The following is a 19357-nucleotide window of genomic DNA, read 5'->3' on the forward strand; positions in this document are numbered from 1 at the left end:
GATTTTTTCGGTGTTAAGGAAGTGGAGTCAACCCTGAGAAAGCGGAGTCGTCCCCACGCATAAAATGCAGACAAGCGGAGACGTCCCCTGAAAGAGTGGAGTCGACTCTCTCAGGGAATTCCAGAGGACATGATTTTCAGAGATAAAGAAGCGGAGTCGTCCCCAAAGCAGCGGAGTCGTCCCCACTCAAAAAGTGCTAACACGCCGAGACGACCCCTTAAAGTGCCGAGTCGACCCCAGACAACGGAAAAAGTAAAGTCTTGTAGCCGAGACGTCTCCCGTTGAAGCGGAGACGTCTCCGGAGCGCCTGGGACGCGACTGACAACTTTTTCAGGTTTGATTTGAATTTCAAACGTCTCTTTTTTGTGTCTAACGGCTATATTTGCTTTTTGGGCTATAAAAGGGACCTCTTAAGTGCTTCTCAACATCTTCTCACCAACCGAACACAAGATCATTCAAGAGAGAAGAAAAAAAAAGAGGTTCAAGGGAGTTAGTGCATTCAAGTGAAGAAATCAAGTGCCTTCAAGCTTCTCAAGTGATTTCAAGCTCAACTACTCTCTTCCCCTCGGGATACAAAGCTCACATTCAAGCCAACGCGATCCACATCGGAAGAACCATCATCTCCCACGCTTCCAACGGCTAAAAGGGCTCTTCCGGGTTCTATTTGTTTATCTTGTTACATTTGCTTGTTTAAGAAGCTTTGATTTATTTTAAACCTTTGTTTTAATATCTTGTAACTTGATTCAATCAAGGGATTGAATCAAGGGGTTAAGGTTTGTTGGTGAGCCAAAGGAAAAACCAACGGTGAGAGGTTGGTTGGTGAGCCGAGGGTAAAACCAACGTGTAAGGGTTCGATTGTGATCCCGGAAAAACAATCGGGGTGGTTCTAGTCGGTGAGCCAGGGAAAACCGACCGAGTTCGTTGTAAGCTCGTAAAACAACAAGTTGGGTTGTGAGCTTGTAAAACAACCGGCTGTAATCTGTAGGATTATAGTGAAATTCCCAAGAGGTCTTGGGGAGTGGATGTAGGTGCTGGGGTGCACCGAACCACTATATGTTTGTTGAGTTTGTAATGCTCCTTGTTATTATCTAACTAACACACTTACTTACTTAGATAAATTGCTTGCTTAACTGTTATCCGCGCATCCTTTAGTTGCAAGCTTATTTAATCAAGTCACATTCTTTACATCAAACTGTTGCTAAGTTTTAGCTTACACTGTGCATCTGAACAACTTAGCATAATTAATCAAAAACTTTTAGAAGTAGGTTAAAAGTTTTAAAAGACCCAATTCACCCCCCCTCTTGGCTTGTATCTACTGGGCAACACCGGTTATGTCCATGTTGATTCCAGTCAAAGAAGCAAACTAGACACCAAATCAAAGAAGTGTATTTTCGTTGGATACGGAGGTCAACAGTTTGGGTACCGTCTTTGGGATCCCGAACACAGGAAGATCATTCGTAGTAATGATGTGGTATTCAATGAGAAAATACAGCAGAGCCATGAACCAGAAACAAAACCTGTTGAGCCGTGTTTTGTGGATCCTGAAGAGGAGTCTACAATGTCTGGTCAGAAGACTCTGTCAGAGCAAGAATCTGAAGATTTGGCACCCCCTCCACAACTAAGAAGGTCCACTCGTAGTACTCATGGGAAGCCTCCTCAAAGGTATGATGGGACTCTTAGTTATTTGTTGCTCACAGATAATGGCGAACCTGAATGCTTTACGGAGGCATTAGAGGTTGATGCCAGGAAGGAGTGGGAGTTGGCCATGGATGATGAGATGAAGTCATTGGAGCAGAATCAAACGTGGGATTTGGTGGATCTGCCCAAGGGGAAGAAAGCACTGTCAAACAAATGGGTTTACAGGCTGAAGGAAGAGCAGGATGGGAAGAAGCGATACAAGGCCAGGCTGGTTGTAAAAGAATTTCAGCAGAGAGCAGGTATCGACTTCACAGAGATCTTTTCTCCTGTAGTCAAGATGAGTACTATTCGAATGGTGCTGAGCATGGTGGCAGTAGAGGATCTTCACTTAGAGCAGCTTGATGTGAAGACGGCCTTTCTCCACGGAGATCTCGATGAAGAGATATATATGCAGCAGCCGGAGGGATACATTGCAGCTGGCACGGGTGACTTAGTCTGCAAACTAAAGAAAAGCCTCTATGGTTTGAAACAGGCACCCAGACAATGGTATCTCAAGTTCGATAGTTACATGCTTGAGATAGGATACAGGAGATGTCAGGAGGATCACTGTTGCTACTTCCGGGACTTCGGTACATCTTACATTATCTTGCTATTGTATGTTGATGACATGTTAGTTGCAGGAGCTAGCATGCATGAGATTGCAAAATTGAAGCTGAAGCTGTCAAGAAAATTTGCAATGAAGGATCTAGGAGCAGCAAAACAGATCCTTGGGATGCGGATCAGCAGAGATAGGTCTAAACATATCCTCAGACTATCTCAGGCGGAGTACATCAGCCGAGTACTCAGGAGATTCTGCATGGAGGGTGCCAAACCTGTTGGCACACCGCTGGGTGCCCATTTTAAGCTCTCAAAAGGGCAAAGTCCGAAGACGCGGGTGGAGGAGCTCAATATGTCAAAAATCCCGTATGCATCGGTAGTGGGGAGCTTGATGTACGCTATGGTGTGTACGAGACCAGACATTGCTCAAGCAGTGGGAGTTGTGAGTCGCTTCATGAGCTGCCCAGGCTTGGAGCATTGGCGCGCGGTCAAATGGATACTGAGGTATCTGAAGGGCACTGAGCACATGTCATTGTGCTATGGAGGTTCTGAGATCCGGTTACAGGGCTATGTGGACTCAGACATGGCAGGAGACTTGGACGGCAGGAGGAGCACGACAGGGTACTTGTTCACCTTGGGCAGTGGAGCCGTCAGTTGGATTTCCAGGTTGCAACCAGTTGTTGCATTGTCGACTACGGAGGCGGAGTATGTGGCAGCCACAGAGGCATGCAAGGAACTAATATGGCTTCAAGGCTTGATGAAGGAGCTTGGGAAGGAACAGAAGGATTGCATGCTATATTCAGACAGTCAAAGTGCAATTCATCTGGCGAAGAATTCAGCTTTTCATTCAAGGACGAAGCATATTGACATACGGTATCACTTCGTGAGGTCATTGCTCGAGCAGGGACTCGTCAAGTTGGAAAAAATTCATACAAGTCAGAATCCTGCAGATATGTTGACGAAGGTCGTCACGATGGAGAAGCTGAGGAGTTATTCAGCTTCTGCTGGTCTTCATGCTTGAAGACGTTGAGGAGGCATCGTACCGATTTCATTAGGATGATCCAGTTTCAGTGGGAGCACAGAGGAGAACCAAGTAACAAGAGGACATACCCAAGGTCTCCAAGTGGGAGATTGTTGGGGTATGTGGAGACCTTTGGTGATGAAGAGAATTGAAGGAGAATCAATTCTGCATAGTTCCGTCTGGCGGACTGTCAGAGTCGACTCGGGCTACAGTCGAGTCGACTCGGGAACAGTCGAGTCGACTCGAGGTCTGTCGAGTCGACCCGAGAAGAGAAAAGCCGCAAAAACCATGTTTCTGTCTGGACTGTCAGAGTCGACTCGAACTACAGTCGAGTCGACTCGGAGCATCGTCGAGTCGACTCGAGATACAGTGGAGTCGACTCGAGATCGTGCCAGTTAAACTGGAAGTTGTTCAGACGTGCCAGAGTCGACTCGGACTTCAGCTGAGTCGACTCGGGCTCGCGGGAAATCATACGGATGAGTTTCTTTTTGGTGTTTTGTTGGCGTTTCGACGGCTATGATCATCTGAAGGTCTTGAGACTATATATAGGACTCATGAGAGCCCTAGGGTTATGGTATTGGCCGTATTTTGAGAGAGACTCTTGTTTGTGAGGCTAGGATTCTAGAGAAGAAGAGGATTGGGATCCTACTTCTTGTGCAAAGGGAATTCTGTGTGAATCTCTTGTAGATCGATCACTTGTGATCGTTCGGGTGTGTGCTATCTCTGTAATCAGTTCATCCTTATTGAGATTTGGAGCGGTGGAGGACGTAGGCTATTTGTAGCCGAACCTCGTTACATCTTTGTGTTTGCTTTGCTATTTTCTTCCTTCTTCTTCCTTTGATCTTTGATAATCCGTTGCGGTGCTCAAGTGTTTTACCCTACTGATACCACGGGGTAATCTTTTGCCCTTCGTAGGCGGAGCGAAGAGGTGATCCTTGAGTCCGGAGTCGAGGGAGCGAGAGAGTGCTTATCCGTTTGTATCTCTCTTGCTTGTCCGACGTCGGTGGCGGCCCTGGTGTGAGTGGGTTCTGGCGTGGGCTCCGACAACAGAACCCGCCCATGCCGCTGATATTTCAAAAAAAAATCAGATGGCAGCGGAAGAGGCATGTGCGGGATCGACGTTCATCGCATGAACGTTGTTTCATGAACCGTTCGTAGTTAGGCAAGAATTAAAAAACTTTTAAACCTTTAGGAAGATCAGATCTTCACCTTGTGCGGGTAGATGATCACCGTAAATCTGAGTTCGTGGTTTTAGGAAGAGTCGCTTGAAGCCGTTCAAGTGTCCGGCCTCTACGGGTATCCACACGAAGCAGAGGACCGATCAAAGCTTTCTTGTCTTCCCGGGGTGCTAGCTCCCTTGCAAAGACTTCTTTTGATGGCTGATCTCCTCTCTTTCAATCAACCCTTGATTGTGCTTGAGAGGAGGAAGAAGAAGGATGAAGGAGAGGAAGAAGAAGAATCCCCACGCAGCCTTCTTTTCTTCCTTGCGTTGGATGAAGGAAGGGAGGAAGAAGATGCCGCCAAGACACCTCTTGGCTTTTCCTTTTGCTTGCGGCTGAAACAAGAGGAGAGGAGAGGGGGTGGCCACGGCTTGAAGAGGAGAAAGGTTGCTCCTAGGGCGCCGGCCCTAGTCCCTCTTTTATAAGCATGAAGCGCTCCTACAAGTTAGGAGCCCTTGACTACTTTCCAAGAGGGGGCGCCGGCCCCTTCTCTTCATGCCGCACCAACCAAGTGAAGAGGGGCTGATGCCCCTCTTACTTGGTTAACCTAATCCTCTTCCAAAGAGGATTAGGTGCCCTTTTCATGGTTTAGTCCTAATCTAATTAGGATTAACTAAATCATGAATCAATCGGGTTCTATACTATGCTAGTCCTAATCTAATTAGAACTTGAATGAACCATGACTCAATTGAACTCTTCAATCCTAATCCAATTAGGAGTCATGTTGATTCATTAGATTAATAATTAATTAGGACTTAAGGAATCCTAATCCAATTAGGATTTGTTCAATTTTAGTCCTAATCCAATTAGGACTCTAATTTGAATTTGAAGTCCTAATCCGATTAGGACTCTAGAAATCCTACTCCAAGTAGGAATCCAAATTTAATTCAAGACTCCTAATCTAATTAGGATTATAGGAATCCTACTCCAAGTAGGAATCCTAGTCCTACTCCAAATAGGATTTTCAGTCCAAGTAGGAATCCCAGTCCAAGTAGGAATCCCAGTCCTAATCCAATTAGGACTCTAGGAATCCTACTCCAAGTGGGACTCTTGTTTTAAGTCCAATTAATTAATTCTCATTGTTCCTTCTTCAACTTATTATCAATCGAATTGATTACTCGTGATTCATAATCACTTTTCAACCATCGGATCGGTCAATACTTCTAGTGTGTGTGACCCCATAGGTTCTACTCTGACTGGTAGTGAGATATATCATGATCTCTATCATGATATCATTGAAAACTCCTTTCAATGGATTGGAACGATTCCAACTCTACTCATTAGGGTTTATCGATCATCGAGATAATTCCTGTGAGTCCCACCATCCACCAGTGACACCTAGCAGCATGTAGTGGCTACCCAGCAGAATAGAATGATGAACCTCTAGGTGCAGTTGTCATGTGATACAGTCCTACTATCGTGGATCCCTACAGGACGGAGGTTATGGACAACTCGTCAAACCCCATCGTCTGTCATATGTGAAGATTTATTCGACTTAAGTTCGAGAGTGGAAAACTCTTTTTCCACTGTGCATACTGCCCCGGCCGAGGTCTTACGAACTCAGTCTTATAAATCACATAGGATCTCTCCTTATCTATCAAGGTCGATAGATTCCTTATAGGTGCATACCCTACTCCTACAGTGAACTTACTGTAGCCAATCTACACTGCATGGACCCATATGGCTAGAGACCATGTATGTGTGCAGTCAAACTACAATAACCTCACTGTGAGTAGCCGAAGCACCGCAGGTCAAAGGACCAGTCACACTACTGCAACATCAAGCAAGTCACTGACGAGTGGATAGACATCCAAGTGACTTCTTGTCTTGGTCACGCTCAGTACCCTTGTTCTCTAACAAGCACCTGCACTATCACTTCAGTGTCCCTACACTGTGGACTCAAGTCTCGTCCATCCAGAAGGAAAGTGATCTGTGCACTGATCGGATCGATCACCGTCCTCGTGATGATCCATTGATCAGGAGCATTTAGAAATTAATCACCAATGATACATGGCTCAAATTCTCAAATCTTGAGAATATGCATCATCATCTTATTAATTTCTTGGACGATTCATAGACACATAAATAATATGAATGAAATGATGCCTTTTATTTATTCAATAATAAATGGTCAAGTATAAAATTATGTCCCTAGAATTAACAATGTGTCAGCCAGATTGGCTTCTAGGGCATACATCTAACATCTGGCCCTACAAGTGGTGCTCCAAACCCTAACATCTGGACCTGCCGATCTCGGGATGGGGAGGGCTCGAATCCGCTCTGCTAAGTGCTCTCCGAAAAGCTGGCCCAACCTGTCGACATCCCACTCTGCCTCCCCAGGCATAAGGAGGTCGTGCACTTGGAGCCCCACAGGCCCCTCGTCACTGATCATCGTCGGCCACAGCCTCAGCGGAAATGCATCCACCCAAGGGTCCTCCATCACATCAATGCTCCGTCCATCGCCAATCAGCCACCTAGTATGTGCCAGTGCTATAGGTATATACCTCCCAACCTCACGCCATATGAAAGATGCCCTCCGGCCGCCCACCACCTGCCCAGCTGAGCCTGGCCGACCATATCTCGCTATCATGACCTGACACCAGAAACCATGTGGCTCCAGAACAGTCTGCACTGCACGTCGCGCCAGGAGTGCCTCCTGCCTCGCCAACAGAGACTGCACCCCCAAACCACCCTCCCTCAGAGGAAGGCATACTCTCTCCCAGGCCACCAAGTGTACCCCATGGCCCCTCCTAGAGGAGCCCCACAGGAAACTACGCATAAGCCGCTCTATCCCCACCAGCACCGTCTTCGGCACACTAGTATGGGCCATAATATAGATAGGCATGGAGCAGAGAACTAACCTAACGAGCGTCAACCTGCCCATCATAGAGAGTGACGAGGCTCTCCAACCCTCGAGCCTGCTCTGCACCCTCTGTATCAAAGTGGAGCACTCCGCCATCCGCAGCCTCCTCCCTGTGATGGGGACACCAAGGTAGTCCAGTGCCCCCTCCTGCTCCCGCATCTCCAATATCGCCCTGATCTCCCGTCTGACCCTCCGCTCCGTGCTCGGACTGAAGTGTATGGATGACTTTTGGCGATTGATTCTCTGCCCAGACTCCGTGCAATACTCCATCAACACCCTCTGGATGGCTCGCGCATCCCTCACCCTCGCCCTGGCCAGAAGCAGGCAATCATCTGCAAAAAGTAAGTGAGAAATAGGGCGAGCACCCGGGGCTGGACTGTAAGCAGCCAGCACCCGGTCCTCGCAGGCTACATGTAAAGCACGGGACAGTACATCAGAGCAGATGATGAATAGGTATGGGGACAAAGGACAGCCCTGACGAAGCCCCATAGTAGCTCGAAAGAAAGGCGAAGGCGTACCATTAACCAGAATGGAGTGTTGGAACCCGCCCATGCCGCTGATATTTCAAAAATAAAATCAGATGGCAGCGGAATCGGCATAAGCGGGATCGACGTTCATCGCATGAACGTTGTTTCATGAACCGTTCGTAGTTAGATAAGAATTAAAACTTTTTAAATACATTAGAAGATCAGATCTTCACCTTGTGCGGGTAGATGATCACCGCAAACTGAAGTTCGTGGTCTAGGATGAAGGTTCGCTTGAAGCCGTTCAAGTGTCCGGCCTCTACGGGTATCCACACGAAGCAGTGATCCGATCAAAGCTCTCTTGTCTTCCCGGGGTGCTAGCTCCCTTGCAAAGACTTCTTTTGATGGCTGATTTCCTCTCTTTCAATCAACCCTTGATCGTGCTTGAGAGGAGGAAGAAGAAGGATGAAGAAGAGGAAGAAGAAGAATCCCCACGCAGCCTTCTTTTCTTCCCTGCGTTGGAACCAAGGAAGGAGGCCAAGGAGAGGTGCACGCCTCTTCTTCTTTTCCCCTTGCTGATGGCGGCTGAACCAAGGAAGGGAGAGGGGTGGCCACGGCTTGGAGGAGGAGAAGATCTTATCTAGGGCGCCGGCCCCCTTTGCCCCTTTTTATAACCATCTAGGGCTCCTACAATCTAGGAGCCCTAGAGTAATTACCTTTCTCTTCTCCCTTCTCCACATGGAAAAGGGAGGGGCATATTTCCCTCCTCATGGTAAACCCTAATCCACATTAAGTAAGGTTTGAAATGCCCTAATGTGGTCAAGCCCTAATCCAATTAGGCTTAGCCCAAGGGTGAACCAATTAGGATCCAATCTAGGTAAGTCCTAATCCAATTAGAACTTAAATCAATTTTGACTCAATTGAACTCTTCAATCCTAATCCAATTAGGAGTCTTATTGATTCATTAGATTAATAATTAATTGTGACTTAAGAAACCCTAATCCAAATTAGGACATATTTAATTTTAGTCCTAATCCAATTAGGACTCTTATTTGAATCCGAAGTCCTAATCCGATTAGGACTCTAGGAATCCTACTCCAAGTAGGAATCCAATTTTGATTCAAAACTCCTAATCTCATTAGGATTGCAGGAATCCTATTCCAAGTAGGAATCCCAGTCCTACTCCAACTAGGATTCCCAGTCCTAATCCAATTAGGACTCTAGGAATCCTACTCGAAGTAGGACTCTTGTTTCAAGTCCAATTAATTAATTCCCTTTCCTTCTTCAACTGAATATCAATCGAATTGATTACTCGTGATTCATAATCACTTTTCAACCATCGGATCGGTCAATACTTCTAGTGTGTGTGGCCCCATAGGTTCTATTCTGACTGGTAGTGAGATATATTGTGATCTCTATCACTATATCATTGAAAACTCCTTTCAATGGGTTGGAACGATTCCAACTCAACTCATTAGGGTTTATCGATCATCGAGATAATCCCTGTGAGTCCCACCATCCACCAGTGACACCTAGCAGCATGTAGTGGCTACCCAGTAGAATAGAATGATGAACCTCTAGGTGCAGTTAACGTGTGATACAGTCCTACTATCGTGGATCCCTACAGGACGGAGGTCATGGACAACTCGTCAAACCCCATCGTCTGTCATATGTCAAGATTTATTCGACTCGAGTTCGATAGTGGAAAACTCTTTTTCCACTTTATATTACTGCCCTGGCCAAGGTCTTAGAACTCAGTCTAACAAATCACATAAGATCACTCCTCTTCTATCAAGGTCGATAGATTCCTTGTAGGTGCATACCCTACTCCTACAGTGAACCTACTGCAGCCAATCTACACTGCATGGACCCATATGGCTAGAGACCATGTATGTGTGCAGTCAAACTACAATAACCTCACTGTGAGTAGCCGAAGCACCGCAGGTCAAAGGACCAGTCACACTACTGCAACATCAAGCAAGTCACTGACGAGTGGATAGACATCCAAGTGACTTCTTGTCTTGGTCACGCTCAGTACCCTTGTTCTCTAACAAGCACCTGCACTATCACTTCAGTGTCCCTACACTGTGGACTCAAGTCTCGTCCATCCAGAAGGAAAGTGATCTGTGCACTGATCGGATCGATCACCGTCCTCGTGATGATCCATTGATCAGGAGCATTTAGAAATTAATCACCAATGATACATGGCTCAAATTCTCAACTCTTGAGAATATGTATCTTCATCTTATTAATTTCTTGGACGATTCATAGACACATAAATAATATGAATGAAAAGATGCCTTTTATTTATTCAATAATAAATAGTCAAGTACAAAATTATGTCCCTAGAATTAACAATGTGTCAGCCAGATTGGCTTCTAGGGCATACATCTAACATGGAGAAGCTAGGCCCCTGCACACAGCCGAGAACCCAGTCAATCCAGATCTGATGGAAGCCAAAACTCTCCAATGCCCGTCTGAGAAACTCCCATCGGATCCGGTCATAAGCACGCTCCATGTCCAGCTTTACTGCCATCAAACATCGCCTCCTCGAAGCTCGCTGTAAGTCTCCCATCATCTCCTGAGCTAGCAAAATATTATCTGATATACTCCTCCCAACCACAAATGCACCCTGCTCCTGACTGATAATAGTAGGCAACAGAGCCTTCATCCTCCCAACCATAAGCCTCGCCACAATCTTATACACTATGGTACACAAACTAATGGGCCTGTAATGACCGGGCTCCGACGCATCCCGGCGCTTCGGAACCAAAGTAATGTAAGTAGCCTGCCAGTCATCTGTCATCACTGCCCTCCTGAAGTATAGCTGCACTGCCTCCACCACTGATCTCTGAATAATGCTCCAATATCTCTGAAAGAAAAAAGGTGGAAAGCCATCCGGTCCTGGGGCCTTGTCCCCTGCTAAGGCCCAAACTGCCTCCTGCACTTCTGTATCTAAAACAGGCTGAATTAATGCTTCATTATCAGCCTCCTCAATTCTGGCTGCCGGCCTGGGGAGCTGACCCCGCACATAAGTCCCCCTGCCTCCATCCATCTGGATCTGAAAAAGTCAAACATCACCTGTCGCACTGCCGAGTCCTCCTCCACCCGCTGGCTCGCCCCAACTCTCAATGATCGTATCATGTTCCTTTGCCTCCTGATGATCGTCGATCGATGAAAGAAACTAGTGTTTCGGTCCCCCTCCTTGACCCACTGTGCCCTCGACTTCTGCCTCCAAAAGATCTCATGCTGATGCAGTAACGAGTGATGAGAGGTCAAGTGACGACGCAGCTCTGCCATCTCCTCCTCCTCAAGCTCTCCATCTCGATCCTCCCTCTCCTGGAGCTCCGCAATCAACCCCTCTGCCTCCTGTAGTCTCCTGAAGATGTTGCCCACAACCTCCCGGTTCCATCTGCGAAGGCGTCGTTTAGTAAGCTCCAGTCTACGCGATACCCTCTGCATAGCATCTCCCTGCACTGGCATGCCCCAGGCCCCCCTAACTACTTCCCAGGATTGGGGGTATGACAACCACAGCTTCTCAAATCGGAATGGGCTATGGTGGCTGGAGCTCAAAGCTGTAGAAATCAAAAGAGGACAATGATTTGAGGCGATGCGAGCAAGGTGACTGACCTGGTATGATGGGAATCGCTGAATCCAGTCCGGAGATGCTAAAGCCCTATCCAGCCGCTCCCATACTCTCGCTCGTCCAAGCTGGTTGTTACACTAAGTAAATCGCGGCCCAGAGAAGCCAAGGTCCACGAGGCCGGTCTCATCCAAGAACTCCCGGAACTCCCTCCTATCTCCAGAGTCAGAGTAGGCCCTACCACCACGTTTCTCATTGGAGCTAAGAATGCAATTAAAGTCACCCACCACCATAGTCGGGATCCCCTGAGTCAACAAACGGGTCAGCTCGTCCCAAAGGACTCTCCTCGTCCGGTAATCAGTACTGGCATAGACCCCACAAAGGACCCACGGAGCTTCATTTGGTTCCGAGATTACCATCACAACCTGCTGAGTGCAATTGCGAAAGACATCTACAGAGGCCACTCCCCGCTTCCACAACAACAGAATACTTCCAGACAAGCCCTGGGATTCTACTACAAAGGAATCCCAATCAAAAGCTAAGCGCCGCTGCACTCGACGCAAACCTTCTCCAGATATCCGTGTTTCACAAAGAAAACAAATATCGGGGCAATGAAGCTGCACAAATCTCCTGAAGGACGACAAGAATGAAGGCTTGGCCGCCCCCCTACAATTCCAAGCTAAAATCTTCATATAACACAGTGGGATGAGTGTTTGCCCTGTCTGCGTGGGCTTCTCTTTCCCTGTTCATGAGGCTTAACCTCCTCACCCAAATCCCCACCTTCCTGGATCGCCGCCCGCAGCAAATCAGCCACCTTTCCGTGATCCTAGATAGGAGAAGTAGACCCCTGTCCTGTGCCCCCTAGAGTGCTTCTCATCACCACCACCGTAGAAGAAGCTGGGGAGAGCCTTACCGGAGCTGCCAGAGGTCTGAGAGCCCCATCCACGTCCTCCATCTTAAGCTTCCCCTTGTTTTTCTGACACGGCATGGACACCACCTCCCTTTGTGAAGCTTTAGCCGAGCTCAGCTCCTTCCGGTGGTGCAGGCCCTCCAGCACTTCCTTGGCCGGAACCTTCCTGCCATCGCCAGCCGCACCCTCACGCCGAGCTAGGGTCTCGCCTGCCACTGCCGTTCCGCTCGCCATGGGCGCTCTGTCCTCCGCTCGCATGGTCCCAACCGTTCCGGCAGCAGATGGAGCACCGCCCAACGTCGGTTGGCTAGGGGGTCTCACCGGCGGCAGGGAGGCACTCCGAAAGTGCCTCCGACCATCCTCCCTCCGGCGTAGGCACGGGTCATCGAAGGAGGACGATGAGACCGATCGGGGCAACTGAGTCGACTCAGGCCTACCAACTCCCACAGCCCCCTTCCGCTTGGCTGGGCTTCTGGCCCTTTTCAATGGGCTTGGGCCCTGTCTATGGGCCCGCCCAGTAGCAACATCTAGGCCCATTGTCCCGTAGCCCAACCCATCAGTGAGAGGCAGACCCAGGCTTGGCTTGGCCCGTCCCGAGTCGGATCCGCCCTGCTGGCCAAGACAAGTGGTCGAGCCCGACCCCTTGATGGTTTCCGGTTCAGACCCCAGAACCCCACCAGTTTGGGTCATCTCCGCATCCGACACCAGTGCTCCCGTCTCCTTCATCTCCGGCGACCTCCTCCTAGCCAGCTTAGAAGGCTTTTGCCAACCTTCCGTGTCTGTGGGCGACAGAGGGAGATTCGGCGCAGCGATAGGAGACCTCGGCCCCGGATCAGAGGGAGGATCCTGCCCCGGAGTTGTTTGAGCGACCTTCGCCACCGAGGCCTTCTTCATCGGCTTGTTCTCCTTCGGCCGCCATATCTTTGTTGTTGTCAGCCACGGGCCGAAGGGAAGCCGACTCCCCAATTCATCACCCTCCTTCGCCTCAGATGCCAGCCCCTGGGGGGGCGCCTCCATCCCAGTCCGCTGGGAGCTCTGTTCTCCCTGTTCTCCGGCCGTCGCCGGGGCCGTGGGAGGAAAGGGGCAAGCCCCCTCCCCATGCCCCAACCGGGCACACTTGTAGCAGAAACCCGGCAGGTTTTCATAACGGAAAATCTGCCAGTGTAGGTCGGTTCCTACTTGGATGAACGTCCCCGGCCTGATCGGCACCCCCGCATCCACCTCGATCTTGACACGGGCAAAACCGAGTTTCCGACCCTGGTCGGTGACCTTGTCCAGCGCCAAAGGTCGTCCAGCCTTCGCCGCGATACCCTAGATCAGCTCCCTCGTCCAGTACTCCATCGGTAGACTTGGTAGCCGAAGCCAAACTACCGTCCGGCACAACTTGTTGGTCCCCGGAACGAAGTTCGGCCGCCATCGCTCCATGGTCAGGAGCTGACCAGCCACCAGCCAGGGACCGCCTTCCATGGCCGCCTCCCGATCCTTCTCACTCCGGAACCGAAACGCAAAGGTCTCGTCCGCCAGCATGAACTCCTCGACAGCGTAGTCGAGTTTCCCAGCAGCTCGCAACTCCCGGCTAATCCATTCCACCGGTACGCGACGACCCAAGCTCCCCATGATCACCGCGGTATCACGCCACGCCGCCCGGGCCACCTCCAACTTCTCCGGCGAGATCTCCACCACATCCGTGTACCTTCGCTTCAAGGCTTCTAGCTCCGCCATCGTGATTTGGTGATTGGTCCAGGTCGATACCCTCGACGAGCCCTTTACCACATTCGCCCACGTCCGGCCCATCTCCGGCGCCTTCGGATGGATTTTCTCCCCTTTGTCACCCGAGCTCGTCTCCATCTTCTCCCGCTCCACGGGGCCCTTCGTTGCCATCTTCTACAGTGCCCTGGTCTGTCCTCCTTCCCCCTTCTACTTCCCCTCTCCCTTCCCTTCTTTGGTAGAGAGCTTCTTGTTCCAGGGTTTCCGAGGCTTTGCTCCCTTTCCCGATCTCCTTTTTTGTTTCCTTCTCCCAACCCGAAATCCCTTCTTGGGGTTCAGAAGATCGCCATTTTCTTCGTCACTGGCTTCGAGTAGGATCGATTCTTAGAGGTGTTCTAATGGCTTCCAGCCATCATAGTATGGAAGAATCCGCCGATTGCTCCTCCGCGTCGACCATGCAGCTGATGCTCCAGAGCTGTCAGGCCGATCGCCGGCGCCTCCAGGAACGCGTCTCTGCTCTCGAAGACAACCTCAACTACAAGAAAACGCTCCTGGAGAACCACCAGGTTCCCTTATAATTATTGCCTTTTTCTTTTCCATATGATGTGCTTTTCTGATCTCCAGGGTTTTCTTTCTATCGTAGCTCTGATACCGTTGCAATTGTTATAGATTGAAACTAGAACATTTGACTACGGGCTGAAGAAGTGCATTGAGGACAAGGCGGCGGTGGCAGCAAAGTGCGCCAAGCTGGAGAATGAAATGATGAAATTGACGATGCCCTGTGAAGAGCCGGCGAAGGTATGAGATAGAAAGCTTCTTGGATTTTGATGGTTTAAATATGAAGAGTTTTAAGTAAAATCGTGCAAAAACACCAGCTTGCATGTATTGATGCTACTTTTGATATCTTGGATGTTCAAACTTGTATGCTGATGATGTTTCTCCATAGAACCATTTGATATTTGATTAGGCTGTGGATGCTCCTCTAGTTTATCTATATGATGTCCATGAATCAATACAAGATTATAGCACTTTCTCTATCTAATTCTAATTTAGAATTCTTGGATTTCAATTGCTAAAAGAGTTGATTTTTTTATTCTTTTTTTTTTGCGATTAATGCTCTGAGAGTAGAGACAACATCAGTTTGGATATCCTGGTGCCACTGTGATGTTTCAGCTTGAATGTTAATGGCTTTAAGTTCTCATTCCCAAGGGATATTTTCAGTTAGAACCATTTGTTATTAGATTGGGCAGTTGGTGTTCCAACTTTTTTCAGATATCCTTATGTGTTAATACAATATTATAAATTGTTCTCTGTCTAAGTGCTGAAACTCTTTAATGGTAGCTCTAATTCTGTTGTAATTTTTATAGACTGATGTGAGCGTGAGCGCAGAGGAGTTGAAGAACTCCAACAAGGAGAAGGAGATGATAGCATCTGTGAGCATCCAGCTGGAGAATTTGATGGAAAATGTATGAGATAAATTTTCTTGATTTAGTTATTTACTAAAATTTGGCAACAATTTAATTGAGTTTTATCATCTTGATTATAGAAAATTTTGGATTAAAGCTTAAAGACAAGAAAATGGTGAAAACAGCAATCCTTAATTTGAGAAGATAATACAAGAACAAAAAGGGCAGTGTAGTCAGGCATTGTTTTGTTAATATACTATATCATTCTTCTTTGACATGAGGGTGACAATATGCACATTGAGCAACATTTTGCAGCAACACCAGCTTGGATCTCCTGATGCCACTTTTGGTAACAAACTTGCTTGCTTATTTTCGTTTTATAGAAACATTTATTATCTGTCTAGGCAGAAGGTGCTCCATCAAACTTTTTAGATGATTTTCATGTACAATACAAGATTATTAGATGTTCTTTATGTAGGCTAGGGAAGGTGATGATAGACTTCAAAAAATATTCTCTTTTATGCAACACTGTATTTGTAAGAGCATAGAACATGTCTTTGAAACATAGGTCTCTACCCTACTCACATGCTTTCCTGATAGATTAGGTGTTACAATCCTTCTCATTTCCTTCAAAGTGAGGAGCTTTTCCTTAGTAGAGATAGCCTGTCTTTCGTTGTTTGGAGCCACCAAGCTCCAACACCACAAACATACATTGAGATCGAGTTGAACTTCATTAAGGCTTATATTTTCCTTATTTTCTATATATAATTGCTTTATGATATTACTAGATGATACCAATCAGCGCGTCTGTTACCATATTTGTCTTGTATCTGGGAACTATATATGGTATTTTATTTATATCAGTGAACTAAGCCAATCATGGCCTTTAGAACCTTTGTCTAGTCATCCTTTGATAGTGTTCAGTGGTTCAATCAAACTTGGACATGTTATGTCCTTATGCTATATTTGAGTCTTGGTTTTATGATCTTGTTTGTCTAGAGGATTCGCATTCTATACTGATGCTCAAATGATAAATTTTTAGAACCAAGAGACCTGATTCTTCATTGTTGATAACTTTTTCGACTTTTTTGACTGTTAGCACTCATCCTTGGAAAATTATTAGTCACTTCTTACTAGTTGAGCGCTAGAGCTATAGAATGTAATCATATAGTTAGAGGATTTCTGGGTTTTCTTCAGATATTGACCATAGTTGTGTATGGCTTCCTTTATCCTGCAATGGCATATGACTTAAATTTAACCTAACATGCACTGGTCTACCGGTTCTGTATCAAGTGACTTAAATTTAATCCTGAAAATGCATTGAACATGGTCCTTAATGGGCTGAGTCTGAAAAGGATCTAGACTGATTCTGAAAAATGTTCTTCTGTATTTTATTTCTGTTGCTTGTATGTTTGAAGCAAATTTACAGCTTCTAGAGAAAGTTATACTGAAGGTTGAGTTCTTATAAATTCTCCACTTGTATGCTTTTGAAAGTTAGCTTCATTTTGTCCTGGATTTGGAACTGGTCCCAAATGTAATATCATTATGAATGATTTAAAAGGAGATGATTTTGTTTCTTTCTCCTAGTTCTTATAGAAGATATAAGATGCAGTGTTTCTTCATTTTCATATAATTTTTTTTCCTTTGGATATACTATCTTGATTCTGTTTTTGATTTAGTTGTGGTTTTGACACCGAGGAATGGAACTTTAGCAATTTGCTTATGTTTTTCAATATCTCTCCTTTTGCCCCTTCTACTATGACTTTGCAATTCTTAGAACTTGTATGTTTTGCTGGAGATTTATACATTATCCAGACAAGAAAATTGGCTGCTGAGTTTGCATCCTTTGAACATGATTTAGAAAGTGGGATTATCAATTTCAAAAGTGCTGGAGAGGAGGTACGACGATGGGAATGCTTGTATCCTTTTGATGAATATAGACATTGGTCTACCAGTTCCCATATCAAGTGACTTGAATTTAATTCTGAAAATGCATTGAACATGGTCCTTAGTGGCCTGAAATGGAAAAAGATCTAGACTGATACTGAAAAAAGTTCTTGTGTTTGATTTGTGTTGCTAGTGTGTTTGAACCAAATTGACAGGTTCGAGAGAATGTTTTACTGAAGGATTAGTTTCTCATAAATTGTCCACTTGTATGCATTTGAAAGTTATCTCCACTTTGTCCTGGATTTGAAACAGGTCACAAAAATAATGCCATTCTGAATGATTTAAAGGAGGTATTTTGTTTCTTTCCCATAGATCTTAGAGAAGGTATAAGATATAGTGTTTGACCATTTTCATTGAATATTTTTCCCTTGGATATATATCATAATTCTGTTAATTTAGTTGTAGTTCTCACATCAGAGAATGGAACTTTAGTAATATGTGCTCATGTTCTTCAACATCTCTCCTTTTTGCCCCCTTCCTACTAGCATTTCTCAAAAATTGTTTGTTTTGCTGGAAATTTGTGCATTATCCAGACAAGAAAATTGGCTGCTGAGTTTGCATCCTTCAGAACAGAGTTAGAAAGCATGGTTATCAATAAGAAGAGCTGAAGAAGAGGTATGTAGATGGAATAACTTTCTTTTTGTATTGTCTCAATGAATATAGACTTGTATGCTTATTTTGTTAAATGTCACACCACTCCTTTGGGAAAAAAGAATTATGCTGAGGTTCTTAAGTCTATTGAAGATAGTAAGAGCTATGCTGAGGCGGTTTAGGTCAAGAAGGATACCTTGAGGGATCTATGGGCAAGCTCTCTGCAACTGATTTAAAATAAGAAAAATTTTATACTTAACAGCTTTGTGAGCTATTTGATTAAGAATTTTAAATCACTTTCTTCATGCATCTGTGGGTTCATATCATAATTATAGATGGAGTGATTGAATCTTAATGTTTAAGTTGCTAGGCACCTGGAAATAGCTATTTCAGTTGCTGTAGTGATTGCTAGATGCATAGTAATGATTCCAATTTCTATCTGACATTACACATCTGTGCCTCCAATTGAGCAACCACCTTGTAATATTGTCGCATTATATTTGTTCCTCATCAGTGTCAAATCCAGTGATCACAGTTTGACTCCTGTAAGCACTTATACATTATAAAATACAAGTGAAAAATGAAATTCCTTTTTGAGGCATGTTTTTTCATCTACCAACATCTATCCTTTATACTTATTGGCCATTCATAATCATTGAGTATCTTTTTCCTTTTATGCTCACCTCAAACTATTGCTTGTCACTCTAACAGAGTACTAATACTATGGCCGTTTTACCAGTCATCTTGGAATCATAATTTGATAGGTATCACCTGGTTTCCATCCCCATGTTATTGTGGATGACTCATGAGTTGATTTATGCCATAAATATATTTATCATTAATGATATTCAACTAATACCAAGAAACAACAAGAGGTGTTGCTGACGCTCTGTTCTTGTAACATACTTCGCTTGACCTGCTGACTGACGTTTTTAAGTTTTCTTGTCGGTTCTAATTCTTTGTAGACTGGTGTGAGGGAGGCAACATCAAGCATGAAGAAATCAAAAGAGCTGAAAGTCAATTAATTTCAGTGGGCAGCAGCCTGAGTAACATGGTGTTCGGTGAGAGGTGTAACATTCTGTCATCATGAAATCTGGTTATGTAGCTTTTCAATTGATACATAGGGGTGTCACTAATTCTTGTAAAATGTTTGTTCCAAAACCTTTTTCCAACCTTGAATCAAACTATCCTTATCCTAATGGCCCCAAGGAAGGCAACCACTCGTAGAAAGAGGAAGGGCAAAGAAACGGAAATCTTAGAAAGGAGGATGAAAAGAGCTTTTAAGGTCCAAGAGCAAAGAAGATCTGAACCCTCGACCTCTCCAAGAATCCTGAGCAAAATCCCCTTGTCTTCTCAGATTATGACAATTGGGAGGAACATCGATTTTAAATTTCTTAAAGAAGAGAGCCT

The 19357-nt window shown here is 45.8% G+C and overlaps 2 protein-coding genes across 3 annotated transcripts; one reads left to right on the forward strand and one right to left on the reverse strand.

Annotated features, from left to right (window-relative positions):
- Window positions 1–11526: 11526 nt before the first annotated feature.
- Window positions 11527–12078, reverse strand: LOC120107571. Its single transcript, XM_039120902.1, has one exon. It carries the CDS (start codon window positions 12076–12078, stop codon window positions 11527–11529), a length of 552 nt encoding a protein of 183 aa, XP_038976830.1.
- A 1957-nt stretch (window positions 12079–14035) lies between these two features.
- LOC120107570 lies at window positions 14036–19146 on the forward strand. Of its 2 annotated transcripts, XM_039120901.1 has the most exons (5): window positions 14047–14569; window positions 14673–14801; window positions 15371–15469; window positions 17890–17971; window positions 18913–19146. In XM_039120901.1, the coding sequence occupies exons 1-4, from the start codon at window positions 14402–14404 to the stop codon at window positions 17962–17964; spliced, it is 471 nt and encodes a 156-aa protein (XP_038976829.1). In that variant the 5' UTR covers window positions 14047–14401; the 3' UTR covers window positions 17965–17971; window positions 18913–19146. The 2 variants fall into 2 exon arrangements, with proteins under 2 accessions (XP_038976828.1, XP_038976829.1); XM_039120900.1 differs by lacking the exons at window positions 17890–17971; window positions 18913–19146 and adding an exon at window positions 17225–17883 and having other exon boundaries at window positions 14036–14569.
- Window positions 19147–19357: the final 211 nt, after the last annotated feature.

The sequence above is a fragment of the Phoenix dactylifera genome, unplaced genomic scaffold (assembly GCF_009389715.1).
Source record: "Phoenix dactylifera cultivar Barhee BC4 unplaced genomic scaffold, palm_55x_up_171113_PBpolish2nd_filt_p 000905F, whole genome shotgun sequence".
In the NCBI taxonomy this organism is placed as follows: domain Eukaryota; kingdom Viridiplantae; phylum Streptophyta; class Magnoliopsida; order Arecales; family Arecaceae; genus Phoenix; species Phoenix dactylifera.

Coding starts and splice junctions, on each gene's coding strand:
- LOC120107571 (XM_039120902.1), bottom strand. CDS start 12,078: ATGAAGATTTTAGCTTGGAATTGTAGGGGGGCGGCCAAGCCTTCATTC.
- LOC120107570 (XM_039120900.1), top strand. CDS start 14,402: ATGGCTTCCAGCCATCATAGTATGGAAGAATCCGCCGATTGCTCCTCC. Junction 14,570..14,672: donor CGCTCCTGGAGAACCACCAG/GTTCCCTTATAA, acceptor CAATTGTTATAG/ATTGAAACTAGAACATTTGA. Junction 15,470..17,224: donor TGGAGAATTTGATGGAAAAT/GTATGAGATAAA, acceptor TACATTATCCAG/ACAAGAAAATTGGCTGCTGA.